This window comes from Gymnogyps californianus, chromosome 13, assembly GCF_018139145.2.
Source record: "Gymnogyps californianus isolate 813 chromosome 13, ASM1813914v2, whole genome shotgun sequence".
Taxonomy (NCBI): Eukaryota; Metazoa; Chordata; class Aves; order Accipitriformes; family Cathartidae; genus Gymnogyps; species Gymnogyps californianus.
In genome coordinates, this window is record NC_059483.1 from 2,842,165 (window position 1) to 2,860,014 (window position 17,850).

General features: G+C 43.5%; 1 protein-coding gene across 2 annotated transcripts; it reads right to left on the reverse strand.

The window, feature by feature from the left end:
• Positions 1 to 7,305: 7,305 nt before the first annotated feature.
• Positions 7,306 to 12,761, reverse strand: TRNT1 (tRNA nucleotidyl transferase 1). 2 transcript variants are annotated; one of them, XM_050904921.1, is made up of 8 exons: positions 12,746 to 12,761; positions 12,436 to 12,551; positions 11,487 to 11,680; positions 10,748 to 10,886; positions 10,368 to 10,494; positions 9,940 to 10,133; positions 9,502 to 9,752; positions 7,306 to 8,157 (listed from the first exon to the last, which is right to left on the reverse strand). In XM_050904921.1, the coding sequence occupies exons 2-8, from the start codon at positions 12,494 to 12,496 to the stop codon at positions 7,909 to 7,911; spliced, it is 1,215 nt and encodes a 404-aa protein (XP_050760878.1). In that variant the 5' UTR covers positions 12,497 to 12,551; positions 12,746 to 12,761; the 3' UTR covers positions 7,306 to 7,908. The 2 variants fall into 2 exon arrangements, with proteins under 2 accessions (XP_050760878.1, XP_050760876.1); XM_050904919.1 differs by lacking the exon at positions 12,746 to 12,761 and having other exon boundaries at positions 12,436 to 12,583.
• Between the last annotated feature and the right edge of the window lie 5,089 nt (positions 12,762 to 17,850).

Here is a 17,850-nt window from a genome sequence, read left to right on the forward strand (position 1 = left end):
GAAAGAAAATGCTTGGGTTTACATTGTGTTTTAAACTGGTGAGCTTCAAAAAGCAATCTGTAAGCTGAAAGAGTTTCAGCTTCAAAGAATGTGCAGGCTTGACTGGCAAAGGACAGAGAAGGTAAGAAATAACATGGGGAGAGCGTAGGTTGTCATTCCAATGAATAATCAAAATGAAACATTAAGTCCTTCATCCCAAGCTCTTTCCTATCTCTCATCTGCGCACTTACTTGCTTTAATCCACCTGAGTAATTCTCAGCTTCAGTCCCAAATCCTTTCCTTCTGTATTAACTCCCCAAGGTCTAAGAGCGCTGATGTTTTTTTCCAGCATCCCCTTTATCTCCCGTTTCTCCTACAAAGAGAAATTAGTAGGGAAATACATGAGGGGGGTTAGGTAGTGAGAGTATGGAGAAGATGAATCTGGAGACACTGGGAGGAAAACCAGTCGGAGGCGTTGCAAATAGGCTCAGCAAAAGCACCCCGAGGGAAGGAGGAAGAGGAGGGGGTGAGTGGCGAAGCAGCGGGTGCTGGGGTGAGGCCGGCAGCGAGGGGAACCAGGAGGCACTGGTGGAAAGAATTTTAAGCTGCATAAACAGCTGCTGAAACCTAGGCGTCCCCCGAGCTTGTTGCTTTGATTACACACCATCCTAAGCTCCGTGCTGAGGACAGCTGAACCAGGGAAGAAGGGAAGCTCTGGACTCACAGCTTCTAGCCACGGAGCTGCGGGTTCTCGCAGGGCTGTCCTGTTGTGGTTCAACCAGCAGCACCAGGAATGTGTCCCAGTAATCCGATTTATTCATCAGTTTTATTAGGAGAATGTTCTCTGGTCTGGGTTATCAAAGAATCACCAAGATACAGTTTTAGCTTAACTCATGGTGCCCAAATCTAATTTGCTGTTAGAAGGCTTAAATTCAGTGTATGAAATGGGCTTGATCCTGCTTTGGGGCTCAAAGCACAACACGCAACTTCATTTTTCCTATGCGACCGTTTTCAAAATGTCCTTCTTGCTACCTCATAGCTAAGCCCGTGTCATCTATTTTACCTTTCGGCGGGTGCCCACAGTATGTTCAGAAGCAGTGTTTCATACTGCTCTCCTGGAGGGGTTACGGGAAGGGACGACGGTAACACGTGTCTGTCCCAAACGTGGTAGGGACGCAGACCAGCGTGGGAGTCCAGTGCCTGCTGTCAAGCAGTTCTCAGTTGGCTTGCTAAACAATTTAGTTTTTGAGGACACTCCCTGTTTTTCTTGTTTTTCCGATATTTTGAAAGCAGACACACTCGCGGTGGCTTAGCCGGCGCTTTGGCCTTTCTTTGTGCCAGAGGAAACTTCGCAGGGATTTCCCGGGTACCTGCCTTGTTTGCAGATGCTGTTTTCCATGCAGCTGATGCAGGATTTTTTCCTAGCGTGGAATTTTTTGCTCTCACTAAGGCTCTGCAGCGTGCCATGAGCTTTCCCTTTCCCCTGTATTTTAAGACCTTTGTGTCTTCTGAGAGCTTGCATCGCTGTGTGATGGTGTTCCCCCTTACAAATGTTTGGATAGCCCTCATTCAGCATGGTTGCTACTCCATTGGAAAAGTCCTGCAGTTTTTTCCAAGCATTATAAAAATATCATGAGGACTTTGTGACAACAGCACAGAGTTTACAATGGGCATCGCCACGTCGCTGCGCCACAAAGCCGTAGGCACGTGGCTGTGGGAAAGCAGCGGAGAAGGACAGCTTTCCAGCCTCCTGTTTCTTTCTGTATAACTTTGGAGGTACAATGCCTAAATGAAGCTATAGGATCCGCAGTTTAGGCAATATGCAGGTAGTGGACCATGCTGAATTGAATTTCAGACTCTTAAAGAGCTATTGTCTTAGCACGTTATCAAGGAATTACCTAAAATGTCAAAGCTTTATATCCTTGTCCTCTTGCTCAGCCCGATAATGAAGGACACTGTTAGTCTCTCCACCACTAACACTCTGCCAAGGTAACGTAATCTTTACTGTCCCACTGGAACTGGAAGCAGCTTTTTAAGGGAGGAAAAGGCATTATTGTACTACAGCCAGTCACGCTCCACAGTGTTCTGTAGGATTTGTTGATTTATTGAAGTTCATAAGAAAAGTCATTCACCTGAATGAAAGCCCTGGCAGAGTGCTGGGTACCTGAAGACATTGTCCCCGGCTGTGTTGAATCCACAGAGAAATTATAAAGGCTCTGAAATGGAAGCTTGGTGTATGACTTCCTCAATCCGAGTGCTCTCCTGGAGAAGGGAAATATAAAACTTTTAGAGTACTTAAGAGGACAAACTTCATCTGTGTCTGAGTGTTGTAGCCCCTGTCTCCATACAGACGCTGTTTGCGTTTGATGCTCTGTACACGTTTTTCCCCACCCACTAACACCCCCGGTTCCTCGTGTAGAGGAACAGAAGGGTGGCATTGCCATCAAAAACTACTTGAGCCCTAATCCCTCGGGAGTCCCCTTGAAGTTAATGAGCCATTTATGTCTGTACCGTATGGGGAAGTCAAATAAGGATAATAATCCTGCTTTTATGTTCAGCCAGATGAATTCCCATGTACAACTCGTATGTATTGTGCAAGCTGTAGATACAGGAGGCATCGCTCTCCCCAAGCTGAACTGAGACCAGGTCTGGGGAGGTGAGGCAGAAACTTCACAGACTGGCACAATTCATAAATGTTTGGGAAGTAAAGAATAGTTCCCATGCGTGCTGGCGATGTTTCTGGATGTGAACCTGCTCTGCTGTGTCACTGTGTGCTTTGGGACCACGGTGCAGTGCCCGGCCAGCCCCAGCCACGCGTGTGCTGGGTGACAGGGACAGGGCTACCATCCGTTTAGACACCCGCCAGGGCAGCAGAAACTCCTTCCTACGGGAGCAGGGAAACTGAGGCAAAGAAAAATGGAACAACTTTGTGGATCACCTGCCTGCCCCGGCCTCTGGGCCCCTCTGCCTGTCCCTGCCTGTGACAGCCCCGGGTCCCCGACCCCTGCCCACCTCTGCACTGAGTGAGTGACTCCAGAAGCGGGGTGAGAGGAGCCAGTTTCTGATCTGATGGCCGTATGTCAAGCCATAATGATATTAGTCAATATCTTCTTCTACATCCTTTTTATACGAAAGCGTTCACGTTTCAGAGCAGGTCCCTGCCAGCTCGTGTGCAGCAGGACTGGGTCAGGATGTCGCACTTAATTTGTTTTTATTTTTAAAACCCATATCTTCCCTATGTAAATACCAGCGCACACACCTTGTCTTCCCTCCTTGTGCTCTTGCTTTACCTTGCTTGTGCGACTGTAGTTGCCTTGATCATATCTTTTTTTTTCCCTCCCCATTATTAGCTGCAGGGAAGCCTTGCCAGGCAGCAGGCACCAGCGCCGTGCGGAACCCCTGCGCTTTGGGGGTGATTCCTCCCGCAAGCCTCTGCCCCGCGGGGCTCTGTGGCTCACGCAGGGGCTCTGCAGACGCGGGGAGGGCAGCCTCCCACTGCGGGAGTCGGGGTGATGGAAATGAGATGGGGGGGGGAGAGAGAGAGATCGCTGGATATAGGGATATAGACATAATCTCACTCCACACACACACACACACACACCCCCTCACTCCCCAGACACGCACACACACGCGCACACCCACACACGATCAATCTCTTTGTCTGTGGCTCCTAAACTTTATATATATATATTTCTAAAAATATAATATATATTTATTATTATATATAAGATATATATTTTTCTGCATGTATATACACCTGGATTTGTATGTGTATATATGTGTGTACACACACACAGAGGGTACAGCAGGTGTGTGTCCATAGATGTATAAGCATACACCCACTGTACGTGTACACACACACACACACACACACACACGATCAATCTATTTGTCTGTGGCTCCTAAACTTTATATATATATATTTCTAAAAATATAATATATATTTATTGTTATATATAAGATATATATTTTTCTGCATGTATATACACCTGGATTTGTATGTGTATATATGTGTGTACACACACACACAGAGGGTACAGCAGGTGTGTGTCCATAGATGTATAGGCATACACCCACTGTACTTGTACACACACACACACACACACACACACACACGATCTATCTATGGCTTTTAAACTTTATTGTTATATAAATAAATAAAAACATAAATAAAAGCTAATAAATAATACAGTAAAGTATATATTATGAATATGTAATATATGATAATAAATAGTATATAATAAAATATAATAATAAAATATATTATAATATATAACATATATATTTGCATATATATAAATCTATGGCTCCTAAACTTTTAATGTATGTATGTAGTAAATATATATGATAATAAATGTTATATAAATTTATATGTTATCTATGATATATTTTTGTTATTATCACATATTTTATTATTACATGTTATTTATTATTCTATGTTATCTATTTGTAATATGTATACTTATATATTATTTGTTATCATCTATATTATTTCATTTATTTATTTATAGATAGAGTGGTAGAGAGAGAGTGTGTGTCTGTGTGTGTGTGTGTGTGTCTGTGTGTGTAAAAAAAAAAAAACAACCCATAAACTGCACCTCCCAGTGAAGGCCAGTAAAGCCGCCCAGCGGGAGCGTGTCGGGGGCCCGAGGGCTGCTCGGGCGCCAGTGCCCGCTGAGCTCCTGCGCCTCCCTCCACGCCGCGCGTGAGCCTTGGGGCACTTTCGGTCGTGATTTCCCTCCTCTGCGCTTTGCTTCAGGCCCGAGGTTTATGGGCTCTGCGGGGAGAATGAGCCGTGCCCTTTCCCCCTAAAATGCATCCAAGCCAATCCGGCCTTTTAATCATTTTTACAGATCATTACATCTTGAGAGAATGGTAAAAACCTTCATTAATCCTCAGAAGCCATCTGCGAGGCAAAGCAGTTTGTATTATTTACCATTTTGCCCTTCCCAGGCGGTTCCCTCCCGGGGTGGCGAGGCGTGCTGGCAGGCGCAGGGCAGCAGGCGAGGGCTGCGGGGGGACGGCGCCTGGGACCCCCTGAACGCGCGGGGAGGGCTGCATTCCCGTCCTGCTGCTCCGGGCTCCGATTTGAACGAGCGTTAGCTTCACCCACAGGAAAAAAAAAGAGGTTGTTTCATTATTCTTTGCCAACTTTTGGGCTATGTCCCCCCAAGGACAAGAGGGCGAACAGGGAGTGTTAGTCTTTTACTCTTTTTTCCAACAAACCCAAAGAGTGATGGACTGAACATCGATACCGGTAGCCAGATTTGGAAAGGGCTGTCGCACTGGGGAGCCAGAACGGCTACCAACCAGCAAAGCCATGTGGGTTTTTCTGATGTGTAACTTTTAATTAAAACACATTGCGAATACCGTTTAATTAGTCAAGTGATCCATTGGAGAAAAAAGTACTTTACTCGACCATACACGTATCAAACTGCTTCATCGCTTATCTCCCAATTTGATATTTAAATAGTTGATACTCCATAAAAAAGTGTTTATTCAAACACATCATTTTTCCAGAACTCAAGCTGGTACTGCTTGCTGAAAATATGCCATTAGTTTGATTTAATGCAGTTTCATTTTACTAGGGTTTAATTTCTTTGGAATAGAGTAAAACGGAGATGCTCGACAGACCAACTGGAAACCTCAAGCAGAACACGATTTTTAAATGAGCTATTTGAACAAACACGCTAACTGCGCTGAATTCCAAGCAGGACTGTTTAATTAAGATGCTTTCAGAACGATCTGTTTGTGCTCTTTTTCATAAGCACCGGAGATATTGTAAAAGTTTCAAGCTCGTGTCCTGAAAAATCCTCCCTCCACGTGGAGTTTGACCCCGACAATTTTCGGTAACGTAAAGTGTAGTTGCTAATATTTTACCATCTCCACAGACGTTGCCTTAAAAGATGCAGTTTTGTGAAGTGTTCTTTACAAGAGTCTACTATAGCAGTGAATTTTATTACTTGTCTCCCTCCCAAGATTTCAGTAGTTCAATAAATTGCACAAGGAGGCTTCAATTTAATTACATAATTAAATCAAACACCATCATGTTCTTACGAGATTTGCCTTATTAACAGAGAAAAACAGCACTTTTTTTCTTCCCTTGCTGTCTTCCTGAAGTTCCCAAGTACCTTCAGAATGATTTATTTAAAGTAACTGACTTCCTAGGAAAAAAAACAAAAAGCAGCTGGAAAGTTAACTCTCTGACAGGATAAAATGCTGATTTTTGGTGGCACTGCTCTGGTATTGCTGCCATCTAGTGTCACACAATGGTATCCGAGGAAAATGAAATCCAAACGATTTTATTAGTTACCATGGTTCTGTAGCAAAACTTAAACCCGCAATAAAATTTATATACAAGAGATGTATATAATTTATATATAATTATATTAGTATATATATGGCTTGGTTAGAGCCATTCCTTTTTTTTTTTTAAAAGCACACCAAAAAAAGCCAGGGATGTGAGTAGATGTTCATTAAGACCAGCCAGGAACAGCACTGCTTCAAAACCCTGTCTTCTGCAGCACTAATTGGTGGCTGCTCTTCAAACAGAATGCAAACTCTGCCTTGAGCCCAGTATGAGTTATGCAAACAGCTCGCTCCTTGTCTAGGTTCCCTTCTCCTCACCCATCAGCTTTAGCTAATAGTCAAACCCCTTTACTTCTCGTATTTTCCAAAATGTTATTGATCTGTGTCTTTATTAATTTTGACGGGGCGAATTATTTAGAATTTCCTTTTGAACTGAATTCAGAGTGCATTTTTAACGTGGATCCGTTCAGACAGAAGGCAGGTATGGATAATTAACACAGAAGCAACACAGGGAAGACGCTGGTGTGACAGTAGTAGGGATGTTAAGACTTCTTCCCAAAATAATCCTACTGATCTAAACAGAGTGCCTGCACATCAGAGCAGAGGTGAATGCCTCGGGTCTCACTGCTGCGAGTTACGGGAAAAGACGCGTGGAGAACGGCTGAAGGCGCTGCCCATTCCTTGAGCGCGTTAGTACTGCGAAGGTGACAGAGCTACGGGGACTTCGCTCGGGTTCACTCTGCTCAGGCACACCCACACCGTCGCCCGAATTCTACTTGTACCTCGCTGGGAAAGCAAAAGGAAGGGAAGCAGGAGTCAACTGCCGGACACGGCGGGGAGAAAGGCAGGGAACCTGGATCGCCCTCCCCTTCTACTGTTAACACTAACAGTACGTTTCGCACACGAAGTTGAAAACATACTGTAGAACCCTTCACCAGTTTTCTGTGGATTCAGTTAGTCAGTGACGAACAAGTTACTGTAAAACTACCGCAGAGACAAGAAGTTCAGGATTCTGACTCAGCTAAGTCATCCTTTTAATCTAAAATTGATTCTGGAATTATGGAAAATAAAAATATTTTAGGAAAAAAGACTTGTTTTACATGGTAAGACTGTTTGGGAAGTGCTGGAGTGAGTATTTCAATCTGGTATCTGGCTTTCACTACAAAAAGATTGAGAGCTCATTATTTCTAGACACTTTGTCACTCTCCTAGGCACAAAAAGCCCCCATGATTTTATCTAGAGGACAGAAACACCTTTTGTGTTGGGTTTTTTTGTTGTTGGTTTTTTTTTTTTTTTTAGATGTAGCAAAGTCAGAAAGAGAAAAATCTTGGTGTCACCTCTAATGCCCCAGAGTCAAGATAAAGTAGTTAAATATTTATCATGAAAATACAACAAAAAGAGGTAGAGAATGTGGAATTCGGCAAATAACGTTTTACATATTACTACAAAATTAAACCTCTCCTTGCAGCAATTACAAAATAGTAACAGGAGAACTGTGCTGTCTGAAGATCTTAAATATGACAAATGCTATGTTGGCTGCGAGTACAGTGACAAAATATTTACTGGTATCTCAGTTACACTTAGAACAGGGCACAAACAGTTCTCTGCTATTATTCAATTTTACAACTTCTTCAGGCAACTTAACAGTTCTTCTTTATCCATGTGGTATCCGCTCTTCTTCCATTCATCCCTTAACTGCTGTAACGCTGTTCCAATTTCTTTTCCAGAAGACACACCCATTTTTCTTAAATCATGGCCGCTAACAGGAAAAGAAGGAACAGTCCATTGCTGCATTTCTCTTAAAAGATGTTCTTCTCCTTGGTATTTTAGAAGCTCACAGATCTTGGAATTTGTATTAGCTTCCCTAGACTACAAGAAAAAAAGAAAAAAAAAAAAAAAAAAAGAAAAAAAGAAAAGAGAGGATTCACTACGAAACAGTAGAAAACAGCTCAAACCAGCTCAACATTGCGTTATTCCCATGACACCTTATTAGGCAACACCTGGACAAGTTGGAACTATGAAAGCGAGGATCTCTTCTGCCTCACAAGTTTTAAAACTCAGTCCTAACTTGAAGGCTCTGGAAGATCCTTGGAGACTTCTTGAATTCCAGGTAATAGCTGTAACCATTATCTTCAACCTCCAACTGGAGAGGAACTATTACCTTTCCTGCGGGAGACAGGCCTCACTGCAGAGACTGCTGTCTCTCGCCTTCAGCCTCAGGTACTGCCATAAAAGCGCAGAACTTCACCTGAAAATTACTTGAACTTTGCTGTGGAAGAACGTCACAGATTGCCTAGTTAACAGTACTCCTCACAAAGAACACAAACCGATGCTCCAGGAATTGCAGCGACTTTCAATACACAGTTCAAGGAGTTGAATTTCACATAAAAAAGCTGGGAGTCTCTTGAGGTCCAGACCCTGTCTCATGTTTTAATGCAGAAGGGGAGATCAGCTGGGACAGTACAGCAAACTGTCAGTCCCTGGGTATGTTCACAGGAAACTTCTGTTTCAGATGACTGAATATGAATTTTTTCAGCCTGACTGAAAGGTAGGCTTTTAAATCCAGTCAAAAAAAATCACTACAGAACACAAGGTGCTCAGAACTGCTAAAAATATGGTGGGGTTTTCTGTTTGTTTGTTTTAAATAATTTCTTAAAAATGAATTGAAAGCCTCAGTATTTTGGATGGGAAAGAAAAAAGCTTTTGAACCCAGGCAGAAATGTCTGCTATGTATCCTCTTGCAAAACTACACTGTACTGAAGGAAAACAATCTTTTTATAGCAAAGTTTCTGCTTTACGTTGCAGAGACATGCCAGGACATTTGGAATAGCTCTTTTTAATTTCTGGTCCCCTCTCCAGAGGAAAAACAAAGGGGAAAACCAAACAAACCTGACCTCAGTTAACTGGAACTGGAATCAATAACACAGAAAGCTATTCTTCCAGTTCCTGTGATGTTATTACACTGGGAGCAATCCAAATTTGGTTAATGCTTTTTGTCAGTACATCCCATCTTTCTGATGAAAGTATCACGGTCTTTAAAACCCTGGCAAAAATTTGCCTGGGACCAATAAACAAGCCTGCCGATGAAATGGCTCTCACTTGACTCTTTAAGGCCCTTTCTTTCCACTAGGCATTGTCATCTCTGCTGCTCTGTAAAACTGGAAATTCAAAGTTTATTGTGAAGAATAAAATAAAGCAATATGAAACACTTACATCCATTATGAAGTCCTGATACGGTCTAAGTGGTTCTGGACCCATAGCCCTGGTTAACTCTTGCCGGTGCTTCACTAAGAAAAGGCCGAGGTTTTTTTCTTCTTTTGAGATTTTCAGCCTCAGATCAAGGTTTGTGACATCATCCTTCACCTTGAACAATGATGTCAGAACAGTCATCGGTTTTGGACACAGATTTTGAATATTTTCAGTGACTCTGTCAAATTCCTCTATATTTCCATCAAGTGGTAGTCCTAAAGGGATACACACAAAAAAAGTGCACAAAAGAGTGTTAATAAGAAATGTGGATGGTAACACAGGAAAAAAAAAAAAAAATCTAATTTCTTTCTGGGTAAAAACAAGTTTTATCTCACTTTGCCACGCTGCAGTTCTGTTTGTATATGTTATAGGAGTAGGAAATCAATCTTCATTTCACTTTACCTATGTACTGGGCAATATCCAGCTCATACATAAGTCGAACCAAATGATTTACATGGTTTCCAAGAAGAATTTTTTTCAGTTCCACCCAAATCCTTTCTCCTGATATTCCAGCCAAACCTTTGGCATTTTCTTTAATTGCTTGCAGTGTACTAGGTTCATGATCACCAGGTTTTTCTGCGATTCTTCCATAAAACCTGCCCAAAAAACCCCCCTGTATGTTAGACTGAGAACAATTATTCCATTTATTACTGCTATTCAGAGAATCAACGCCATGACAGTGTTAAATATTCTAATTTATAATACTAGAGGAAACTTAACAATATGACAATTACAACTCTTTTTACATCACTGATCTCTTTTTGCATGTTTCTGAAACCTTCTACAATGCTTACTTCATTTCTTTATCTAGGAAAGGCAAAACCTAGTACCTGAAATATCTTAGGATTCGTAAATAATCTTCTTGTATTCTCTCACTTGCCTTTCCTACAAATCTAATTTTCTTGTTTTTCAAGTCTTCATATCCATTAAAAAAATCATACAGCATCCCATCCAAACCTAGAAAAAGAAGAAAAAAAGTAGACTACTATGAATTTACAAACATGGCTGGCACAATTAAACACTCTCATTTGAAAATAAAGAAGAGAAGTTGTGCGATTTGACCTGGTTTGTCAGATCATCTCACATATTTGTACAGACCTTTCAGCTCACAGCAGTACAAACAAGCAAAATTGAAACAGACTGAGAGAATTTACTGGCTTAATTTGAAAAGCAGTGTTTCACCTAAATATTTGCTTTTGAAAGAATTTACCTAAAAACATGGAATTGACAGTCAGATCCCTCCTTTCAGCATCCTTTTCCCAGTCAGTGGTGAATTCAACCTCTGCATGTCGTCCATCGGTGACAACATCTATTCTAAGAGTAGTAATTTCAAAATTCTGTTCATGGAGCTGAAAATCCCACAGACATTGTTACTTCAACACAATCATGAATATAAATGTAAAAGCTGTATATTTTTTTCAGCCTCATGTTTGTACACAGTTAGTGCTCAGGCTGGATACATGCAAACCAACAGGTACCATGTTTTCATACAGAGCAGACAATCAAGAAATATGAACACCTGAAAATAACCCTTGCATTATTCATTTTCTAGATAGCCTGCAGAAATCTTCCTGCAGAAGATGGAATAAGAGGCAGAGGAATGAGCAAGGTAGAGGAAGCAAGACTTGGGAAATCGGGAGCAGGAAACACTAGGATCAACTTCCCCACATTATCTGAACATGTGGGCAGCCTACATTATCTTTTCTAGTGATGACACAGCAGCACAAATGGGTTATGCAGAGGTAACATGCATTAAAATATGGTAATTAATTGAATTCTACGAACAAAAAGTAATCAAAAAAAATCACTCCATACTTTAAAGCAGGGTCTCATTTAAACTCTGACTGTGATACTTTAACAAAGAAGGAGCATGCTACCCGTTTTCTATTGGTTATGCTGCACATTCACAGAGACAGTTAGAAAAGATCCAAGTCAAATCATAAACCAACCCTGGCAGTAATGGTTCCATGTTTCTCTCCTTTGTTATTGATCAGACGAACACCAGCAGATGTGAACATTTCCTTCATCTCTGCTGGTGTAGCCGTAGTGGCAAAGTCTATATCTTGCGGTGTCATTCCACTTAGTAAATCCCTCACAGCACCTCCGGCTATTCTCAGCTCATAGTTCTTCTTCTCAAACAATTCTGGGAAGGAAAGGAAAACCATAAAGCACTCTCTCAAATAAAAACCATGGCACACTGTCAGCCATAACCTACCTTTTCACAAATTAAGATCACAGACGTGGGAATACATACTCAAATATGCAATAAGCACCAAGTATGTACGTACCTCACAGCTTCACGTAAAATGCACAAATTAGGTTCACAGATGAGCACTCACATGTACTTTCCCAGTCATTTCTGATGTACTTTTCTGGGGCATTTCTGATATAACCTAAATATTAACAGGTTGCTAATTGATACTGGGGAACTCTGGGCTGTGGAACATTTTTAGCAGCTAGTAGCTGACAAGGAAAGGTGCTTAGTTTACTTATGGCAGAGCACAGTGAATCCAAATTCCTTCAGGAACAATAGCCCCCGACAGCTGATAAAAACCGAGCTCCGCCACGTCCTTCGAGTCATTTTAAAGCCACAGTGGCTAGAGCTGAAGAGCAGCACACACCTCCCAGAACACAACAGCTCCCCAGGCTGCCCTTTAGCACCCACGACCAGGCCACAAAAGCCCCTGTCCGTTTCCCTGGTAAGAGGATCAGGGGCTGCGCCTACAGCAGTGACGGGACGCGAGGTGCAAAGCCTGCATTCGCCGCCCTGCCTCTCCAGGCCGGCATTTTGGTCCTCCTCACGCCACAGCAAGCAGGAACGCTTTGGGGGCCGCTGCTCAGCCCCGCGGATGCCCAGGCCCAGACCCCCCGGGCCGGGCCGGGCCGGGCCGCACTCACCTGCCACGCTGCGGAGCCCCGGCGTGAAGAGCGCCTGGAACTGGGGAGACTGCAGCTTCATGGCGCCCGGCGCTCGGTGCCGCAGCCGGAGCGGCGGGAACAGCCGCAGCCCGGCCCTGCAGGGCAGAAGCAACACCTCAGCCCACATCTGGGGAGAAACAGCGACAACACGGCGCGTCAGCCGGGCCGCGCCGCGCCGCATGGACCACGGCCCCGGCCTCCTCCCTCCCGCCCGGCGTGCCCTCACCGCCGCACGGAGACACCCCCCCCTTCCCCCGCAGGCACAGGGCCCCCGGCCGCACCCACGCACCCACCCGCGGGGCTCCCGGCGCGCTGAGGCGGCGGCGCTAGGCCCGAGGAGCCGGCTGCTGCCGCCCGCCTTCGCCCCGGCGCCGCGCGATGAGCTCAGCGGCGCGACGGGGCCCGGCCCGCCCCTTCCTCCGGCGGGAGGCGCGGCCCGGGCCCCGCTGAGGGAAGGGAAGGGAAGGGACGGGACGGGAAGGGACGGGACGGGACGGCCAAGGCCTTTGGCGGGGTCTGTCAGCCGGGCAGGCCTCGGCCGAGCGGGCGCTGGGAGCTGCGGGCGGTGTGTGTCCCCGGACAGAAGGGGCTTTGCACGGTTGATCGCTTGAGGAGCCGCCGGTGAAGAAGCCCTCAAGAGGTCTGCCCGCCTGTGTCTTCTGCTGTGGGCAAGCAGATGAGCGTTTGTCCTGCCAAGAAACACAGCACGAAAGAGAGAAGGGAGTTACAAAAGAAGCAGTACAAAACAGAAAAGATTTGCCGTGGCTTGATTTCAGTTTAGAGAAAAAGAGGATTACAAAGGGAAAAAAATAAATGTATTTTGATAATGACACAACCATGACAAAATAAATGGACTAATTACCCCAGCACACCACTTGTGAGATCATTTCAATAGTCACCGACACAGCCCAACAGTGGTGTTCAGCTTGGCGGCTGCTAAACTCTGTTCACCAACTCATAGTTGCTGAACTACGAGAAGCAACTCAGTGTAGTTTAAATATTAGGTTTATGCTTGTCAGCCTGGATTGATTTAAGTTTTCTTTACTGTGTGGAGATGTATGGACAAGACGGGATAACGTGGGAGTCCTGGGGATTTGGTACGCTTTGGGGGGTCAGTCCTTCCCTCCTCGCAAGTGTAATTTCACTGCCATGCAATTACTGATACGTCACTGCGTTTGGCCAGCTGCACATCCGCAGGGCTCAGGAGAGCCGCAGCCCTCGTCGCTCCTCCCTGTACTGCTCCTGCCAGGAGGCATCTCAGAAGGGTTGGAAGGAGTGGAGCCTGAAGGAGGAGCTCCCCCAAATGCGAGTTAATTGGGAGCGTGGTTCCCTTTGAAGCCTGAATAAATCTTTGTCTCAGCAAAAAGAGTGCTACAGGTTTCTTGGTAGCTGGGAAGAAACGTTACACAGATCTATCCAGCCTTCTAAGCACCTAACAAATCGGCGCCTCACTGCAGACAGGAGCATGCTTATGAGCACAAAAGGGTTTTTTTGGAATGACCTATTCCAAAAAACCATCTCAGATCTACAATAATATAGTCAGGCCTGTGTAAGAACATAACCTTTTCTTACCCTTTTTTTTGTGACTACTGTTTCTTATTAAATTCCTGCTTCACCTTTAGAAATTCCTCTTTTCTACAGAAACATTTCGATGTAGATGTCAGAGCTCTCTGCCCAGTAATTAGCTGTTTATTCAGAGACATACGGACTGGGCAGACCCTAGGGTGTCACCTAATTTATCGCTGTGCCTGATGGCAGGATTTGATTACAACTGTCATTCCTGGTTGATGTTTGTCTATAGATGCCCAGTGACAGAGTTTCTTTCAGTCCTTGGGCGTCTGCTCCACTGCCTCCCTATCCAACACTGAAAGCTTTCCCTGATATCTAACCTGAATTTTACTTGTTGCTATCTTTTAGTCCCAGCCCAATGGACTTGGAGAGCATGTGAAAGCCTTAACGTGTTACATTTCTGCACAAGTCTTCCCTCAACTTGTTTCCTCACTGGTACTTTTTAGGCTCTGGTGGTATCCTTTGTTGTGTACTGTCTTCTCTTCATCTGCTTCATGCCTTTCTTATAAGTGCAGTATCTGAGCTGGACACAGTGCATGTGAGCGGAGGCTTTATCAGCGCTGTGCAGAGCGGAAGGATTACTTCACGTGTCTTGCAGAGGACACTCGCTTTTCGCTGACCTGGGGTGCCTTTTTCACAAGTGCATGGCATTGTTTACTTCCCTTCAGTTTATGACCCTCCAAAACCCCAGATCCTTTTCTGCGGAACAGATACCTAATCAGTTGATAATTGATTATTTATAGCTAGTAATTTACAGTTGATGATGCCTAAATGCAGTTGAGAGCTTGTCCACATTGCACTGCACCCAATTTCCACCAATTTGTCAAGAACTTTCTCAATTCTAGTCTTAGCCTCCAAAGCACTCACCTCTCCCACCTTGTGTCACCTCCACATTTATTAGGGTTCTCTGTATTTGCAATCCAGGTTGTTAATGAATGTAAAAGTCATTAGCCTTCTTCTCGTCCTTCCTATAATGCCATTCCATATAGCCCGGCTTTCTGCAGGGTCTTCTCTGGGCCCTTGGGTTGGTTTCTGCTGCTTGTCCTGCTTGTGAGCCTGTGTTATCCAACCCTAGGGATCACAGCTCAAAGCCCTCAGCATGAGATTAGGAGGCTGGTCTTGCTCTGGTACTGGTCACTTCTCAAAATACCGCTGATGTCCACCCGGCTGTATGGCAAGAGCATTGGACACGATGGTATAAAACCATTGGACAAAACCTGCACAGTTTTCCAGCGACATTTGGATTTGATTTTCTAGGGGAAGAACAAATTGGGATACCAGCAGTGGTCCGTAGGCAGCTGGCTATCGGTTATTTCTTTGCAGTCAGTCATTAAACATTCCTGCTCTTGCAAAGTTACTAGAGAATTACCAGACTATGGTATATAATTGACCCTCAATAAAGTAAAACCATTTCTGGGCTAAACTGTGTGCTTGTATGGAGCCTTCCATCCTGTGGTTAAATCTGTAGTTCCCTTTTTCAATGCATGCTTGTCTAACTTATCATCTGCCATCATTTCTGAAGTACCTATCACATTTGTACTTGAAAGACAGCAGTTATAAAAGAAACCCACAGGGAGATGACCGAGAGGACGTTTGAACAAACGGAGCAGACTCTTCACAGAACTTTGGAGGCTCCACAGGTAACCTCCTGGGATATCTGTTGTGCGGGTTTTTTTGTCTTGTTGTGCTTTGTTTGAAGACTGCAAAGGTCCTGCTTTTCAAAGTCAGCTTTGACTTACACTGGGAAATGCATCTGGAATCTGCTTCTGAAGTCAGCTATAAGTAAGACAATCATTACCTTTTAGAGGCTGTTTTCTATGCTGTGGATTTCTGCTGTCCTTTTAAGAAGGAGTATACCCTTTACGAAGGGAAGGTATCCTTTACGTTCTGCTTATTACTTTTTACAATATATAACCAAAACATAATATAATCAAGGCTTTTATTTGTCCTGAGAACTTACTATATCCATTTTTGTGAGGAGCATAATCCTCTTGTAGATTTCTAATGAATGTCTTTACTTGAATACACTTACTGTGATTCTCTTTTCAGTAATTTCTCACATGGAACACACAGGGTATCACAGACTGCAAGGTGTTCTTAGAGGTTGTGGTCTTACACAGCTACAGAAATGCCTCTTCCAAAAGCTGTATTTTCAATCTTAGTCTGATAGCAAGAAAAAGAAAAATAGCATTTTTGAAAACAAGGCAGGAAAAGATAAACTGAAAAGAAGAACAGGGATAATATTTGAAAGCTAATCTGCATTACAGTAACATTTTATATCCAGTTTCAAATCAGTAAACTGCTGCTCAGAAAATGTTAGATCTGTGTCTCATACGTGCATGCTTTTAGACAGCAAAAGTGCCTTTGAAAAGTTGATCTTTAGGATCTTTTCAAAAGTATAGGGAAAAGAATGTGCCCAGGAAGAATCAGAATCCTTGCTTTTTGAGGACAAAGCAAAAAAAAATCTATAGGTAGCCAAACCCACTTTAAGTAAACACAAGAGAGAGCCAGCTTTTTTAGTTGTGCTAAATGCCAGAGCATTCCTGAAACCAACATTACTCAATTAGTAGATGTGAACCCTAAGCAGTTGTAAAACATGAGGCTTTTTAAAGATTTTTTTTTTTAATAACGTACTGAAGTGATTGCTTTCTTTAAAAAAAAGTAAGTGCTCTTAGCAGTGGAACTAATGAAGCTTCTTTCCCAAAGTCTCGTAGTTGTACCTGATAAAGCTTTGACTGCAGCTGGGAAAGCACAGCCTGTCGCTCCGTCTCTCTTCTACGCGAGTGGAATGCCCTTTGGTGGGTTCTCCTGTCTTTCTCCCCAAGGTACGTGGTTCACATCACAAGAGCTTAATCTACTTGAAAGTGCTTCTGAGCTGCTGGGTTTGGTTGTAGGTGGTCGGTGGGAGAGCTGCAATGAACGTGGAGCGTAACGTTAATAGACAGGAATGCAGATATGCACGCATGCATAAAAGCACATGCACACACATCTGCGCAGTTCAGAGTCGCATTCTTGGCAGAGTTGTACTGGGGTTATTGCTAGCATGAAAATGAGAAGCTACTTTTTATTTTCAGGGACTTGATGATAAATTTTTACTTTTAAATAGAGGAAAAAAGTTATTAGTGTATCTAATAGTCTCATCAGGTAAATGAAATGATGTTTTTTGAAGCAGGAAGGAAAGCCTGATGCCAGTAATTTGTACAAAAGCATATTGGAAATGTGTGTCATGTTCTAGCAGTTTTTTTAATTAGTTTTATTCAGATAAAGCAGTATAGGTGTGGCAGACATCAGGTGCCACTGTAAACTTGTGTTCAGTCCACGTAATGCCCTCCAGAATAACATCATCTTGTGAAGCAGAGGTCTGCATGGTATTCAAGTGAGAAAATCCAAAAGAACAGACTTTTCATGAATGGTAATGCAATAGGAAATAGTCTTGGAGGCATCGTGTAGGCATAAATGTACGGTGTGAATAATAATTACCTGATTGATTGTGATTCACATACATTTTGGAAGAACCAAAATGTCTGGCCAAAACGTCTTCCAATAATCCAACAAATGTAAAAGCAAACCCTGACTCCCCAGGAATAATCCGTTAGCAAACTCCAGAGGTTCAGTTAGCCTCGTGCACATTTTCGCTAGCAGAATAGCAGATACATACAGAATATGAATATAGATAATGAGTGGACTTGGGCATTAAGAAACACACTGTATTGTAGATTATGTGTTATTTTAATGAACTCAGCATTCATACACCATTTTGAAAAATAGTTACTGTATAGCAGAAGTACTCCAACTGTGATCAATTGGAGTGCTTCCAGTCCCTGG

What these genes read in the sequence shown, in the direction of transcription:
- TRNT1 (XM_050904919.1), bottom strand. Translation starts at nt 12,583, where the DNA reads ATGTGGGCTGAGGTGTTGCTTCTGCCCTGCAGGGCCGGGCTGCGGCTG. An exon ending in ATGGAACCATTACTGCCAGG is followed by an intron (nt 10,887 to 11,486) that starts GTTGGTTTATGA and finishes TGGGATTTTCAG; the next exon opens with CTCCATGAACAGAATTTTGA. An exon ending in GGATATTGCCCAGTACATAG is followed by an intron (nt 9,753 to 9,939) that starts GTAAAGTGAAAT and finishes GTATCCCTTTAG; the next exon opens with GACTACCACTTGATGGAAAT.